This window comes from Petaurus breviceps, unplaced genomic scaffold (assembly GCF_028583685.1).
Source record: "Petaurus breviceps papuanus isolate PSGF00001 unplaced genomic scaffold, PetGlider_PUasm1.0 567, whole genome shotgun sequence".
Taxonomy (NCBI): Eukaryota; Metazoa; Chordata; class Mammalia; order Diprotodontia; family Petauridae; genus Petaurus; species Petaurus breviceps.
This window is the reverse complement of record NW_027186383.1, coordinates 2,405,560-2,421,857: the sequence shown is the minus strand read 5'-3', so window position 1 is coordinate 2,421,857 and position 16,298 is coordinate 2,405,560. Positions and strand designations below refer to the sequence as shown.

Genomic DNA, 16,298 nt, shown 5'->3' with positions numbered 1-16,298 from the left:
TTCCTCTTTCAACATTTAACATAAGAACATAATAAAAAAAAGAATATTATTTATATAAACCTGCATTGCTTCAAAAGCCATGAACTCCACTGTATGACCTGAGTGTGAATGCTCATGTATGCCATTTTTTTTAGGTAATACATGCAGTTCTAAATTCCAGGAAGATAATGGAGTAGGAGGATGCAAAGGAGCCTGTGTTCCATATTTTCCTCGTGAAGGGCAATAGAAACACCCAGCAAAAAAAGCTGCACAAATCCTTGAAAGAAAATCAAAATGTCAGTGAAAGCATACCAAAAACACCTCCCAAAGCACACCAAAGAAACACTCAGACACAATGAAACAAATGTGGATATAAAGAAGTAAAGATCAAAACTCTGGTAGAAAATTAAATTGAAAGTTTCTGCAAAGAATATAAAAGAAAGACAGATTTTTCCCCCAAGATGTAATAAAATGGATAATGGACAAACTGAAGGAAATAAAGGAGAAAAGAAAAAATTTTTTTAAAAATACTCTGAAATTAAATTGTACTTTAATCATTAGTTGCTTTACAGTTGTGATGAGCTAGGAACAGTCTTAATGTAATTAGTTACAGAAAAATAAAACAGCACTTGTGTAGGATTACCTGCTGGATGACACCCTATTACCTGCGGGAGCCAGAAGTGGGGAGACTAAAAATTAATGAATAAATTTATTGTAGTTGTAACACAAAGAAAAGTAGGCAAAAACGTGATGAGGGAGAGGTGAGAGAATAGAAAATTCCAAAAAGGAAAGTCCTATTTTAAATGAGGATAGAAATAGTATTGGAAAGAATGAAGTATAAAACATAAATTATGAAATGTTTGGGTAAGGTTTAGTATAAGTTGTAGAAGGGAAATTGTCTACTTTTCTGACAAAATAAGTACTTTGACAAAGAATGACAAATAACGTCAATTTAATATGACAATATAAAGTGTAAATGGACTAAATTACCTAAAAAAAATAAAAGGGGCTAGTGAAGGGGTTAAAAAATATTTATAATCCAAGAATAAGTTGCTTAAAAAGAAACACATCCAAAGAAAAGAATTTGGCAAATAATTATATATACCAAATGAGTCTAAGAACTCCAGGATAACACTGAGGCTGTGCGCCTGGGTGCCTGGAATGACAAGAATGGGGACGTTTAAAAGTGGAGCTTTAGACAGAGCTCTGCTTTAGACATCCATCCCATCTTTGAGATTCAGTTTGATATGTCTAAGAAACAATTGTCACGAGCCTGGTACTCAGGAGAGAGACTGGACTGGTGACATGACACTTGAGTCCATGGGAAACGAAGATACAGGGAGAAGGCAGCAGAGTCCCTGCCAGGACGTTGGGGACAGCCACAGTTAAGGGGATGGCCTGGGGATGATTATCTAGCAAGGTAATCTCCCTGAGAGCATAGATTGGTTTTTGTTTATTTGTTGGGTTCGATTTTCAGGGCCTAATAGACTCAAAAATAGTTGAATAAATGATTGTTAAATTGAATTGCAATAGTCAAGTATGGGTGAAACCCAGTGAACTCTGAGACTCCTTCCCTGCTCTAAGAGTGAATGGTCCTGAGATCCACAATTGAGCTATTCCTTTGGAGAGGCATGCCGGAGGTTATCAGGAAAAGAAACAGCACTTCCCAGCTATTAAGACCTGTCTTTTCAAGTCCACAAACATTGATTGTCCTCCCCGTCCATGTCAGGCTGCTCTGTCAAGCACACGGGGTCATCTGCCTGACATTCAGTCCCATGACCCCTCTGTTCGGCACCTACACAAACTCTCTATGAATGCTGTTCTGAACTGTAACTTTAATTGGAAGAGTCTTCCTTACAAACCCAGTGACCTGTCAAAGGCCTTTTTCGACCTTTTCCTAAAGGTTTCAACCTCATTGACCCTTTTGCAGTCTTCACATACTCACACATTCAGGGAGGAAAATCCCCGACCATCTGCTTGGAGCCACCTAGGGCCATGTTCTCTCTAAAGCATAAATACTTAAAAGGAAATGTCCATGGACATTCCTAGAAATGTTTAATTAGGCACAATAATGACAGTCTTTCTGCCACTTCGACCACACCTCACTCATTGTAAATGAAGAGGGGGAGAAGAAATGTTGATGTGAGCTCTTCAAAGCCTTTTTGAGATGAGCACAAGCTCTGCTAATATCTACCAGTCTGAAAAAGCTCCCAGAAACAGACTGTCCATGGTCTAGTCTCTTCTAGTGCTAAGAGTGACCAGAAGGCTAGTCATTCATTGATGAAGTACTTGGCCTGGACAACCCATGGATCCACAAAAACTATAAAATGACCCTCATTGCTACATCTTCCTCCCATTCCCACTTCAGATTCCAGGAAAGACATAATCAGGCATGTAGGAAGTGTGGCAATCTGCACTGGGGAGATCCCAGATGCATCAAAGCCTAGTAGCAATCAGAAAAAGTCCTCACTTCATGTTCCTCCTTGATTGTATTCTGACATACTTGACTGCCAGCAACAGATCCAAATGAAAGATGTTATGCTGAAAGAGCACCTGTATCAGCAGGGGGCCTTAAACATAATTGTAAATAAGCCTCTGGTGATTTCTTTTCTGTGGAATAAACATGATTTCTCTACCAGTGCCTCCAGATCTAGTGAATCACTCTCAGGCTGACCTGTCTGTTAACATTACATGCTGAGAATTTACCTCGGACAGGACACGCTGTCACACATGCCTAGATTGCCGGCTTTCATTATTCAGGACACCAAAATACAACATCTCTCACTCCGGGGGGTCACAAAAAGTGGATTCTAGGCATGGCAGACCCCCCACCGAGAGGCAGCCGGGCTTGGAGAATGAGTGAGTGCTTCTAACACACAACAGCAGGAAAGCGTGTTTGGGCTCCGGGAATTAAGCCGCGTCCCAGAGCTAGCCAGGGGCACGGTTAGATCGCTGCCCTCTCCCACCCACAAACACTTAAAGATGAAGTGGGCAAACAGTCAGATCTTCTCCCAGGGCAATTATGCCTGTCAGGCCTTCCACTTCTTAGCTCTGGGCTTTGTATCTGCTTCTTATGGAGCAAAGACCTTTAAAGAAACTTATTTCCATAAAATAGGAAAACATTATATCAGAAGATCTGGGTATGAATACTGGTTCTGATAGATAGATAGATGGATAGATAGAAATATGCATGTATACACACACATATATACACATGATACATATATGTATATAGTACATATGTATAACTACATATATGTGTGTGTACATGCATACACACATATAGGTATACATACACACATATAGATATACATACACACTTATAGATATACATACATACATACTATACATATGACCTTTGGCAAAAGGTGCCCTCAAGTCAGAGGACCCAGATTCAAGTCTCCATTCCTATATAACCTTACACAATCTGGGCAAATCTCATCATCTATCTCATCCTATAATCACAACCTATCTGTTAAATGATGAGCTTGGGTCAGATGACCTCTGAGGTCCCTAAATCACACACCTCTTAATCTCTCTGAGCCTATTTCCTAATTGTAAAACATGCTGATTGGCCTAGTTGACCTCTGAAGTCATTTCTAACTCCAAACTTATTTTCTATGATTTTGACCTTGAACTCTTGCTTTGGGCCTTGGAGTTCTTGACTTCAAAGTTAGAAAGAACTTGAAAGATCATTTAATCCAACCCCTTCATTTTACAGATGAGGAAAGTAAAGGGGAGAGGACTGGAGTGACTTGCCCAGGATGACCAAATGATTAAGTGTCCAAGAGTGGAGTTGAAGCCAGGGCCTTGACTCCAGATGTCTCTCTCCAAGGTCTCATAAGTAGCTAGGAAGTGGTAGAGCTGGAATTTGAACCCAGATGTCCATGCTCCCAGGCCAGCCTTCTTCCCACTGCCCTAGTCAGTCATCTCTTGTCTGGCCCCTTCTCCCAAACTGTTCCCAGATGGGACTGTCTTCTAAACTGGAGGCCCCTTTTTCAGAGCCCAGAGTGGATCCAGTTCCTGTTAATCCCCTGCAGATGATCAGATCTGAACAATTCAGCTAAGGATTTGGGGTCTCGACCTCTCCCTGTCTCAGTCCTCAACAAGAATCCTCAGGACTGTGGCCTTGACCACAGTGAGCTTAGTTGGAATGAAAGAAAAAGTGGAATCCTAAATCATGGACCTGAGCTGCTCTCCTCTGGCCACTGCCGGGCTTTCTGGGGACTAGCTCAGAAGTGTAATAGCAGCCTTTAGGTGTCGGTAATTGCTTTTTACTCACATTCTAAGGTACAAGAGGGGAATTTTAATTTCCCTCCATGTTTCTGATCTGGCACAATCTGAAAGAAAAGGAAACTTCAGTGTGTAGAGGAGGAGTGCTCAGGGCCTGAGATGAAGGGTCTTCCCAGAGATGCATTTTTAAGCAGCCACAGCAAAGCTGCCTCCATGAAAGTCCTCAGCTTTGCCCTTCCTGTTATGGGAGGGCATCCTCACTCTATGTGCAATGGTACCTTCCCCAGAACACCCTATTTGCAGCTTCACCTCTGAGGAAGGAGGTCTTAGAGTATCAGACATCACATTGCCCCAAACAGGCAACACTTAGAATCTGCCTGACAGGAGAAAAAAATAACACGACTAAAACAATTCAATTCTATTATTATTTGCCTTTCTTCTCCAAAATATTCATTGAGTTCCTTTTCACAACAAAAGGAAGGCACTTCTGTAACCTCCAGAATCTTATTGCATTGTGTCGACTGGAATGCTACAGGCTTTTTTATTTTTGAAAGGTTAATGCAATGAGTACCTCCAAAAAGGTAACTGGTTCTAGAGTGCACCCCAACCAATGCCTTACATACTGACCCAAGGTTACTACTCTGTGCAGACTCACTGTGGGTGGTAAAACACAGATTGTTGGGAAGTGCACCCAACATACAGCCTGATCCCTAAGACTCATCTTCCTGAGTTCAAATCTGGTCTCAGACACTTACTAGCTGTATGACCCTAGGCAAGACACTTAACTCTGTTTGCCTCAGTTTCCTCATCTGTGAAATGAGATGGAGAAGAAAATGACAAACCACTTTAATATCTTTGCCAAGAAAGCCCTGAATGAGGTGATGAAGAATCACACATGACTGAACCACCACAATAATAATAGTACTAGATGTGATAACAATAACAGTAGCTACCATTTATATAGCACTTTATAAACATTATCCCATTTTATCCAAGGTAAATGTTATTATAATCCCCATTTAACCAATGAGAAAATTAAGTCAGACAGCTTAAGTGACTCACCCAGGATTTCACAACTAGTGGACATCTGAAACAAGATTTGAACTGAAATTTTCCTATCAATCAATTAATAAACATTTATTAAGTTCCTACTATGTGCCAGGCACTGTGCCAAATGCTGGGGATACAAAAAAGTCCAGAGACAATTGCTCCCCTCAGTGAGCTTGCAGTTGAAGGGGGAGAGAGCATGCAAACTAACATACATAATGAAAGCTCTAGACAAGAAAACGAAGACATACTGAACAGAACGAAGACATACTGAACAGAACGAAGACATTGGGATTAGGAGGGCTTGGGGAAGGCTTGTTGTAGAAAGTGTGATTTAAATTGAGATTTAAGGGAAGCCAGGGAGATCAGTGGTTAGAGTGGAGAAAGGAGAGCCTTTGAGGCAGGGGGACAGCCAGAAAAAGTGCCTGTAGTGAGGGGCGGCTAGGTGGCGCAGTGACTAGAACACAGGCCCTGGAGTCAGGAGGACCTGAGTTCAAATCTGACCTCAGCCACCTAACACTTACTAGCTGTGTGACCTTGGGCAAGTCACTTAACCCCAATTTCCCTCCAAAAAGAAAAAAAAAAGAAAGTGCCTGGAGTCAAGAGATAGAGTGTCTTGTGGATGGAACAGGCATTAGGTCAGAGTCACTGGATCAAAGTGTTGGGGAGTAAGGTTTAATAAGACTGGAAAGGCAGAAGGCAGCTAGGTTATAAAGGGCTTTTAATGCCTCACAGAGCATCTCATATTTACTCCTAGAAGCAATAGGGGCCACTGGAGTTTATTGAGTATGGGGGTGACATGGCCAGACCTGCACTTTAGGAAAATCACTTGGTGGCTGAATGGAGGATGGATTGGAGTGGAGAGAGATCTGAGGCAGGCAGACCTGTCCGAAGGCTATTCCAGTAATCCAGGCGTGAGAGGAGGAGGGTCTCGACCAGAGTAGGGGCAATGTCTGAGGAGAGAAGGGGGCACATTCTGACAGTTTGCAGAGGTAAAATCAATAGAGCTCAGTGCCATGTTGGATATGGGGGCAGTGGGGAAAGATAGTAAGGAATCCAGAATGCCTCCTATTCTGTGAACACAAGGGACTGGGAGCATGGTGGTAGCCACTACAGTACTAGGGAAGGGGCAAGGGGAAGTGTTTAGGAGGAAATAACGAGTTCAGTTTTGAACATAATGAGTTTAAGATGTCTTTCCTGACTCGAGGAAGAGCACTTTATCCACTGTATCATCTAACTGCCTTAAATACATTGCCAGGCATGTGAGGACCATATGCTGTTTCCTATCTGTGTCAGTAATGGGGGCAGTTAGGTTCTGAACCTCAAAATTACCCCCAAGAATGGGAAGAAAGTGGTGAATTGATTAAATAAGAATAACTCTCTCTGTGTGCATTGTATCTATAGCTTCGTGTCAGAGGCTTAACATTCTCTTATTGGTGAGTTTCTCTTACAGTCCTTGTGTTGTGGCAAGACCCAAGTAGACCAGACTTTTCAGGCTACAATATCATGGGGTTGGGCTAGCCATCTGCATCTCCCTCTCCCTCCTTCCCCTTTCAGATCCCTTTCGTGTATTGTGTTCCTGAGGACAGAAAGCATCTTTCTTTTTGCTTGTATTTGTATCCTCAGCACTTACATAATGTTTGACCCATTGTAAGCACTTAATAAACGTTTCCTTCCTTCCTTCCTTCCTTCCTTCCTTCCTTCCTTCCTTCCTTCTTTCCTTCCCAGACCATCATTAGTCAAGACACTCCATCCTAGATTCATCCACAATGACCTCTCCTTTGTTTATATGACTGCATGCATATGTTAGAATCATAGCATTGTAGATTTTGAGTTGGAAGGGAACTTAGAGTCAAACTTCTTCATTTTAAAGATGAGAAAACTAAGGCTACAAGATGTTATGTCCGTTACTCAGGGTTAACCTTAAGTAAAGATTGGGAGAAACTCACATTTTATTAAACAAAAATGGCATCTGTTCCTCTGAAGAGTCTACAGACTTTTTAAAAAGTTCTTTAGTCTTCCAGCCCCTCATTAGTGAGGACTCTTCCCTGGATCCATCCATGTTGGTCTCCATTTTGCTTATTTGGATGCATGGTTATATTGGAAGAATTTCATCTCCAGTAGAAAATAACCACATTTAGATTCTTGGTGACTTGATGAGCCCTTTCCAAGCTGCTGTTTGAAGGCATCCCTGCCTCCCCTCCTCCCTTTGAGAAAGTCTTTAGCTGCAAGTTTTACATTATTAATGCCCCAGAAGAGCCCAATGGCTACACTGCACCACTGACTTCCAACAAACAACATGGTCGACTCAAGGAAAAAAAAAACACATATGGGTTTTAGATAACAAAAAAAAAAAATAACTGTGATGATTCCAAGCACACTTTTTTTTTTGAAATCCCAAATATTGCATGAATCTATTAAATTCCCACAGTAGAAGGAAATGGCAAACCACTCCAGAATCTTTGCCAAGAAAACTCTAAATGGGGTCACAAAGAGTCAGACACGACTGAATGACCGAACAACAACAAAAATTAAATTCTTATTATTTCTATTTTCAATACATGTTCTCTTCCTGCTTCACTACTGATTCATTAGACATGCTTTCTGAAATAGCACTAGGTGGCGGAGAGAATTTCATTGGACGTAGTTTGCTTGCTAATTCAGGAGAAGAGTTCAAGCTAAAAAACAAGCCCACAAAATGTGAAATAAGGTTGTTATTAGGAAAAGGAAAGCAAAGACTAGATGGCGACCATTAAAGAGAAAAAGGCTCTTTCCAATCACCCTACAAGTGGAGTGACTTCAGGTCAGTTCCCATTTAGAAAAAATGTTTAAAATAAAATAAGGAGTAAGGTATCAAGTGCAGGCAATTTCTTTTAGCTAGAAATATAAATCCTTTTCAAACAGATATTTTTGGAAAATTCATTGATGGTCACAACATAATTGTATTCAGTAAGCCTGGAAAAGACACATTTACCAACTAATTATGTTCCTCCTTGCTTTCTTTGAAACTGAGGATAACACAATTCCCACTACCATTAAATAAGTAATGCACTGACTTAAAATACCACTAGACATTTTATGCAAAACATTCTTCAATTTTAAATCATATTAAATGAGCAAGGATAGGAAAAGACATGAGAAGGTATTAAGGTATTCCTATAAAAGGGAAGGGATGATGAAGGTGATGGTGATGATGAAAGTTCATTTAATAGACACGTCATTAGAGAGGATGCAGCAAAACAAATGATGAAATGGCAGACAAACCCACTGTCCAGATTTCTTTAAACATGAATTGGTTCATACGATACCACATCCATACCCCAGAACCCAGAGTACATTCACAAACACACACGTACACATCTGCATATGCCTGGAGGAGTGTGTACGCCCTAGAATAAACTGATGCTCTCGAAAGCACACCTCATACAGTGCCGAAGAAGTCTGCTATCAAATAAAAATGTTCCAAATCTGTTGGATTTTTTAAGGATGCAAAAACAATGTAAAACAATTGCTTATCTAGATAACAGCTTGTTTTTAGCTTCCTAATTAAGGTCAAAAGACCAATTCAATGCAGCAAAGAAGAGCATCCTTCAATCACTTTGTGACTTTCAGTAGCATCATTTGACCTTCATTCTAACCATACATTCATTTCAATGCCATTCTTGGAACTGTCTATACCAAAGTATGACAAAGGACACTGAAGAACTACTGTGTCAGCAATGCTAGAGTAGGAGAAGACTTGGAAAGGTATTAAGGCTATAAAAAGGGAATGAAGATGGAAGGCGAGAATGGAAGCATATTTGCCCAACATGTCACTAGACGGGCTAAACATCAAGCAATAATCGATGCCTAGAGACCCTGTTTCTGCAGTGTGAACTGGTGAGTTCCAATTACCAATGCTGCTATCTCTGACACAAATACACATACAGACACACGCATATAAACATGTACAAACACAAAAACCACATCTGGAGGAGCAGCTGACATCCCAGCACAAACAGATGCTCCTCAAACCAATGAATGGAAGCATGCTCGATAAATATTTCTGATTGTTTATCTGAATAACTTCCAAATGGAGAAAACATTAAGTATGGCCAAAACAACAAAGATCTCCTTTTAAATGAAAACAAGATCTATCCGAAAATAGAATCACGGAGTGGGAACGCTCCTCATCTTTCTATGGAAACTAGGCTGCATGGTGTAAAGAAAGAGATCATGGAAGGAGCTTAAGGGAAAACAGAAAGGACATGAGCCTGGCAAGCCAGCTACTGTCTTGTAGCCAGGATTGTAGCTGCCAGGTCTAAGCGAGTGTGGTAGGGTGATTCAAATAGATGGGCAGGGGTGTTTACATTTTTCTCTTTCCTGGAGCAATAATCTATATAGATTTCCTCTAGAGAAGGAATTTGTTTTCAATTGATCTATGACTTTCAGAGTTGGAATTGCTTTTTTCCTCCAGGAGAAAGATCAGAGCCCACTAAGACAAGATTTCCTCCTTCTTCGTGTTCTGTCTAGCTCATTTGAAAGGCTAGGATCGAAGAAATTGCACTGCAAAAGGTGAACATTTTCAGAAGATGGAATATAACTGGACTGCAAAACTATTATCTTCAAAGGAAATCAATTGGTTTTGAAGCTTTCACTAGCCTTCCTGCAGATCTGCACTCAACTTACTACCAAGAGCTCGTACTCAATATTCATCTCCATGCCATGTTTGTTTTGAAATAGTCCAAGGTACCCAAGGAAGCTCCATATTCCTCTTTGGAAAATGACCCATCTTAGCAATTTCAGCATTCACTTGCTTTTCCTCACATGATGGAAAAGAATTTAATTTGTTCTTGTTGAGACAAGAAATGGAATCCTACTAAGATCCATTGAGTCAGGAAGGTCTTATTTGGGAGGAGGATTTGATACCAATGATGATGGTCATAGGAATCATAGTGGCCACTTCCAAAGCACTTTAAAGAAGAGAACAAAGCATTTTTCAACCACCCTTTCCTTGTGGGAGATAGCCCCTTGCCCTTTCTACTCCCCTTGTGCAAGATCTGGAGTGAACCAGGGGCCCAGGACTTACCTTGGAAGAAGCTTTGAGTCCGCAGGTAGCTGACAGTAAGCCGGAGGATGGACAATTTATCCAAGCTGGAGATGACCTCATTGGGAAAGGGCAGCAAGCTGGCCAGGCACTCCAGCTCAGAGTTCAGCCTCTCCCGGTGCCGCTTGGAGGGGTTTGCCTTGACACCTTCAGAGGGAGGCAACTTGGCCCTGCAGTTGGGGGGTGGGAGGGGCAAAGGCAGACATGTTACAATGGTAGGCCTTCCCCTTCCTGCTCCCAACCATTGCTAGTCCTCAGGAAACAAGGGAGAGGAGGATGCAGTACTCATTAGAGGGCTTCTAACCACACACCCCCAAGCTTTCTTTGAATCATCTGACCTGGGAACCCCTGACTAATAGGAAGGCTGCAAGCTGTTTGGTTCGTCCTTAGCTTGTGATCCTGGGTCTTCTGACTCAAAGAAAGGACCATAAAAGAGCTCACCCCTCCTACAGGGGAATGGTCCCGTTTCTCAGGGTTCCAGTTCAATTCAAACAGCATTTTGAGGGGCTGCCTTCCTGGCCAGGACTTAGAGTGTCCCTTTCCTAAATCCAAGATCACCAAGACACCTTCCAAGAAGGCCCAGGGCAGAGTCAAGACCTTCTGTCCCACCACCTTTCCATGTTTTGGCCTACGTTAAGATCACACAGTTTCAGAGTGAGGATCAACAAAGCCCTCTATGTCCCTCTCCAAAGCCTGTAGACATCTCCTAATGCACCAGTCAGGCACAGAGATGGTCAGATCATCTAGGTCTCCTACACAATGTGGCCACATCTGGACACTCTATAATCTATAATCACATCTCCACTCTATAATCAAATGACAACAAAGCACGGAACTTGCGTTCTGTCCTGGCTTGGATGCCTTAAGTTAATAGTTTTCTGCTCCTTCTTAAGATGCAGAGGTGAGGAGAGAAAATATTCTTTCTGAAATGAAGGCTTCCAACTGGAACCATTTATTGGAAAAATTCAAATCTGTTCCAATCTGAAAAGGGAAGAGGCAGCCTAGGCCTTCTGCTCAGAACAGAGAAGCAACTAACTGCTGTCCCTGGTCATCTTCTTTCAGGGCTGGAGATGCCAGCCTCATGGCAGCCATTATACATCCAGGCCAGACAGAGATGGGGAAAGAGGGGGTAGTGATGGAACCAGGGGGAAATGTTTCACTTGCCTCCCTTGCAGAATGGAAACTGGGCTGAAATATTTGTGTCCCAGGAAAGAGCCTGTAGGAGCTGGAGGAGGTAGGACAGCCAAAGTTCAGGAGGGAGCTGAAGGATATGGGTTCAAATCCCACTGATTAGGTAAAGTGATCTTGGGAAAATACTCTCTAGCCTTTAGTTTCCCCTCAGGAAAACGGGCAATGGTACTGGTCTTGGCATTGGTGATGGCGCTGCTGCCAATAGCCTCTGATCCTAGGGGGCAGACAGTGGGAAATGAACAAGGGGGAAGGTCCTAGGGCGGTGGTCGGAGGGGGGGGCGGTGTTGTATAGCTCTCCCCCAGCTCCTCCTCCTCTGGAAGCAGAGCAAAGCACCTCCCGCCCCTAGGGCAATCAGGGGCCAGGCCCCACCGGATAACCAAAGAAAAACAATTAACATCATCAGGCCTGAACACTCCTGCAACTCCGCCCCAAAAAACTAGCTGCCGGGGCCTAGAGGCTGGAACAGAACTGGGGGTTGTTTAGTCCAGCCCTGTCTTTTAGTGCTTCAGGATATTGAGGCCCAGAGAGGGAAAGGGACTTGCCCGAAGCCCTACCGAGGGAATGGGTAGAAACAGTATTTGAAACCCGGCCGTCTGACTCCAAGGGGAATCTCAGACGTCATCTAGTCCAATCCTGCTCATTTTATAGATGAAGAAACTGAGGGTCAAAGAGGAGCCCAAGGCAGACAGGTAGCTGTGGGGCAGCCGCTAGATTTGCACACACTTCTGACCCCAAATCAAGTGCCTTATTCTGTAGTCACTTTTCAGCGGTGACTGAGAAAGGGGAGAGTTTCCATCCCTCTCCCTGTTCCCCATCCTGTGTCTCCTGAGCCCCTAATCCACCCCCCCCACTCCCCCCCCCCCCCCCCCCCGCCCCAAGTGAAGTTACGGCAGGACCCCAGGAGCCGCTCGCTCATAAGAAATTTTTCCTTGTTGAATGTGGCCCAGATCTGTGAGCGACAGATCCCTAAACCCAGACGGTGTCCGTGAGGACCCCAGGCGGAGAAAGGAAAGGACCCTCCCTGAGCAGGGACCCTCGGCCAGTGAGCAGCAAAGTCACCCTCCAAAGCAGGACCCCCGACTCTCAGGCAAAGAGCCGGGAACTGCTTGCTGGGACCTATTTCTACTCCCCAAGGGAAGAGAGTGAATTAAGGCTGAGGACACAGCTCAGGAAGGGAGCAGAAAGGCGCCGCCGTCCCGACCCTTCCCTTTAGGGCCCGGAGAGAGGAGCAGGGACTTGCCCAAGGGCATGGGAAGGAGGAGGACCCTGAATGGACTGGACGAACAGAAGGAGACCAGAGGGAGAATGGACGGGCCAGTAGACTGTCCTCCGCCTCTTCCCCCCTAGCCTTTTCTTCTCGACCCTTTTGGTGGCCTCAAGAGTTCCGCTGCTTCTCAGGAGGAGCCGTACCCGGACCCGAGGTTCACCCCCAGGGCCCACCCGACACTGACCCCAGGACGCAGAGGACGCCACTAAACCAGGGCCGTGACTCTCTCCCGGGAATCACATCTTCTCCCTGGGCACCCCCGCCCCCTCCCCGGAATGAGCGGCCGCGCGGAGTTCTCCCCCTGCCCCGACTCTCCGCTCTGGCCCCCTGCCCTCCGGAGGGGCTGACACTCACGTCCTGGGCACGGGCTTCCTCCGTCGGCGGCCAGCGTACATGGTGCCGTCGGCAAAGGCTCGAGCTTGGGGTGCGATAGACTCTGGGGGGCCCAGGTCGGGCACTGAGCGGACTGGGGGGAAGGCGGGAGCAGACCGGGCCTCCCTCCCCTTGGACGGCTCGCGCCTCCCGCCTCTGGTGGGGCTGAAGGCAGAGGGCTGGTGCGGGAAGCCTCTGCGGGGCTCGGGCTCGGGGTCTGGCTGTTCGCGGGGCGGAGACACAGAGGAAAGCAGAGAGTGCTCCCTGCCCTCCCCCAGACTGTCCCCTCCCCGGCCCGGCCCGTCACCCCGCCTAGCTTGGCTCAGCTCTGAGCAGCCCGCGATTCGGCAGCACGAGACGAAGCCGCGCTCTGGGCACCTGCGCCTGGCACCAGCGTCGTTCCTCCGAGCGCTGCCCTGCTGGCCCTGCCTCCGGGCTGTCCGGCCGGCGCAGGCTTCCTTTCCACGCGAGCCTGGCTTCCTGCGTCCTTGGCTGCTCCCTCAGACAGCACCTCCAGCCGCTCAGGCGGCCGCGCCTGCTGCCAGCTCGCGGAGGACACAGCAGCCTCTCCAACAGGAGGGAGGCAGCTCCTGGAGGTCCGGGGGCACATCCAAACCGAGGCCCTGGAAGGGTGCGTCAGGGCGATTCCTAGTCTCCGTCCCGTAAGAGACAGAGCCCAGGGAGCTCTGCAGATCAGGGTGATCCCAGAGGGGAGGCCCAAGCCAGCGCTGTTCGTGTGTGTCAGAACAGGAACAGTGCGGGGGCAGAGATTTGGGCCTGGAAGAGGTCTGAGAAGCCAAGCATCCCCATCTCCTCGTTTTACAAGAGAGCAAACCTAAAGCCGCGCACAACCTGCCCAAGTAGAATTTGAAGTCCCAAGGATCAGCACTAGGTGTTGCTGTCTTCTATCCCACAGTCCAGTCCCACAGTCATTTCGTGTCTGTGTGCCAGGTACTGCTCTGGGCTCCGGAGAAGACAAAAATGAGACTGCCTGACCCCAGGTCTCTAAGTCAAGCAGAGAGCGGAGGGTGCCAGACTTCCTGCAGCAGGGAGCCACCGAGTGAGATCCAAGGAAGCCAAGGATTCCGAAAGGGGAGAGGAAGAAGGAGCAAACTCCCTGCTTGGGAGACAAGTCCAAGGAGCTTGTTCCTGGGGCCTGTGGAGCTACTTGGCTGTACAGAGAGTGGGAGTTTACTACATTTTCATTGACTTGGCCATTTTGCTGAATGGCTTGGGGGGGGCCATGCTCCCTGCACAATCAGGCAGAGTGGGGGTGCCATCAGCTGTGGAAAAGGTTGAATGGGAGGGGAACATCTTTGGGAATTCCAATTCTTCAGCTCCTCTGGAGCAGAGAGAGTTGGAATGTGTTTGGGGCCCCCATGGAAAAGGCAGGCTGAGGGAGTGTTAAGTTTAGGGATCTCTGCTTTTGCCTGCCAGGCTCAGCAGGGCTCCCCAACTTGGCTCTGCAGGGGGAACTTTGACAGTTTCAGGGGTCCCTCCCTCAGTAGATCATGTGATTCGATGTGTCCAGCAGAGGACTCCTTCGGTCCCCAGTGAAGCCCAGGGTCCTCCCACCATCCAGTGTTCCACTGCTCAAGGTCAGGGTTCTCCAAGAATCCCTCTCTCCCCCCCCCCCAGCTCCATAGCACTCAGTTGCCAACACATTGCTTTATCCCCACAGTAGAGTCACAGTCTAGAGCTTCAAGGGGCTTCCGAGGCATCTAATTCAAAACCCTTTATAACAGATGAGGAAACTGAGACTCAGACACATCAAGTGACTTTTCCAAGTCCATGAAGAGCCTCTGAATGATATTCTTTCCAACTATCACTCAAATCAGTCACATACAGGGCTCAGCACAGTGTCTAGCACATAGTAGGTGCTTGATACACATTGATTGATCAATTCTTTTCCCTCTATTCACATATTCCCCATCTTGTTTTAGATCTCCAGCACTTGGCTTTGCAGAAGGCTTCTGATTGGTCTCCTTGACTCCAGCTTCTCCAGCCCTGGTGCACACCCAGGACCACGGCACTCCCCTCCAGTTTGGCAGTGCCCTCCAGCCTCCAGCAGAAACCACAAATACTTATTTTAGTTAAATTCCTTCACACTTGGCTCTAGCTGACCTTTTCTGACTTATTCCTTATTCCCCTCCCATCCAAACCTTGAACCCTGCCCCTCAGGCTCTGGGGTCCCATCTGGGAGCTGGAGCAGGCTCTGGGTCACTTCCCATCCATCTCCACCTCATTCCACCCTGGAGCAGCCACAACTTCCCAGCTCCCTTTTATGTGCTGTCAAAACCCCTTGGAGGAAGGAATTTCCTCCCTTGCTTATGTGTGTATCCCCAGTATTAGAAAAGTATCTGTATATAGAAAGTGATCAATAAATGTTTGTTGAATGACTCACAAAAAGTATTCTCTCTCCTCCCTTGGGCTTTCCATGGTCTGTCCCCCATACATTAAATGATCTCCTTCCTTATCTCTGACCCCTTGATCCCCCAGCTCCCTTTAAGGCTCAGCTCAATTTTTCCTTCCTACGTTCTTCCTATGTTCTTAGTTGCCTCTCCACAGTCATTTTATACTTATTTGTACCTACTTTGTATTTTGTTGTTGTTCAGTCATTTCTGACTCTTCATGACCCAATTTGGGGCTTTCTTGGCAAAGACACTGGAGTGGTTTGCCATTTCTTTCTCCAGCTCGTTTGACAGATGAGGAAACTGAGGCAGACCGGGCTGAGTGACTTTCCCAGGGTAATAGAACTAGTAAGTATCTGGAGCCATATTTGAACTCAGGAAGATGACTCTTCCATGCTCCAGGCCCAAGGCTCCATCCACCGTGCCACCTAACTGTCCCTTCTGCATTTACTTAACTATGTCCATGGTGTTTCCTCCAATAGAATATAAGCCATGGGTGGGGAACCTTCAGTCTCAAGGCCATATGTGCCCCTCTAGGTCCTCAAGTGTCACCCTTTGACTGAATCCAAACTTCACAGAACAAATCCCCTTATTAAAAGGATCTGTTCTGTAAAACTTGGACTCAGTCAAGAGGCCACACTTGAGGACCTAGAAGACCACATGTGGCCTCCAGGCCTCAGATTCCCCATCCCTGATATAAGCCCGAGGACA

General features: G+C 45.9%; 1 protein-coding gene across 1 annotated transcript in view; it reads right to left on the bottom strand.

Annotated features, from left to right (window-relative positions):
* The window catches only part of LOC138173216 (aryl hydrocarbon receptor-like), a 76,441-nt gene extending 63,158 nt beyond the window's left edge, over window positions 1-13,283 (bottom strand). The window contains exons 1-2 of the mRNA XM_069103129.1: window positions 13,159-13,283; window positions 10,328-10,515 (exon numbers count right to left, since the gene is read on the bottom strand). Of these exons, the coding sequence (XP_068959230.1) occupies window positions 10,328-10,515; window positions 13,159-13,199 (229 nt within the window). The 5' untranslated portion in view covers window positions 13,200-13,283. The remainder of the gene's footprint in view (window positions 1-10,327; window positions 10,516-13,158) is intronic.
* Between the last annotated feature and the right edge of the window lie 3,015 nt (window positions 13,284-16,298).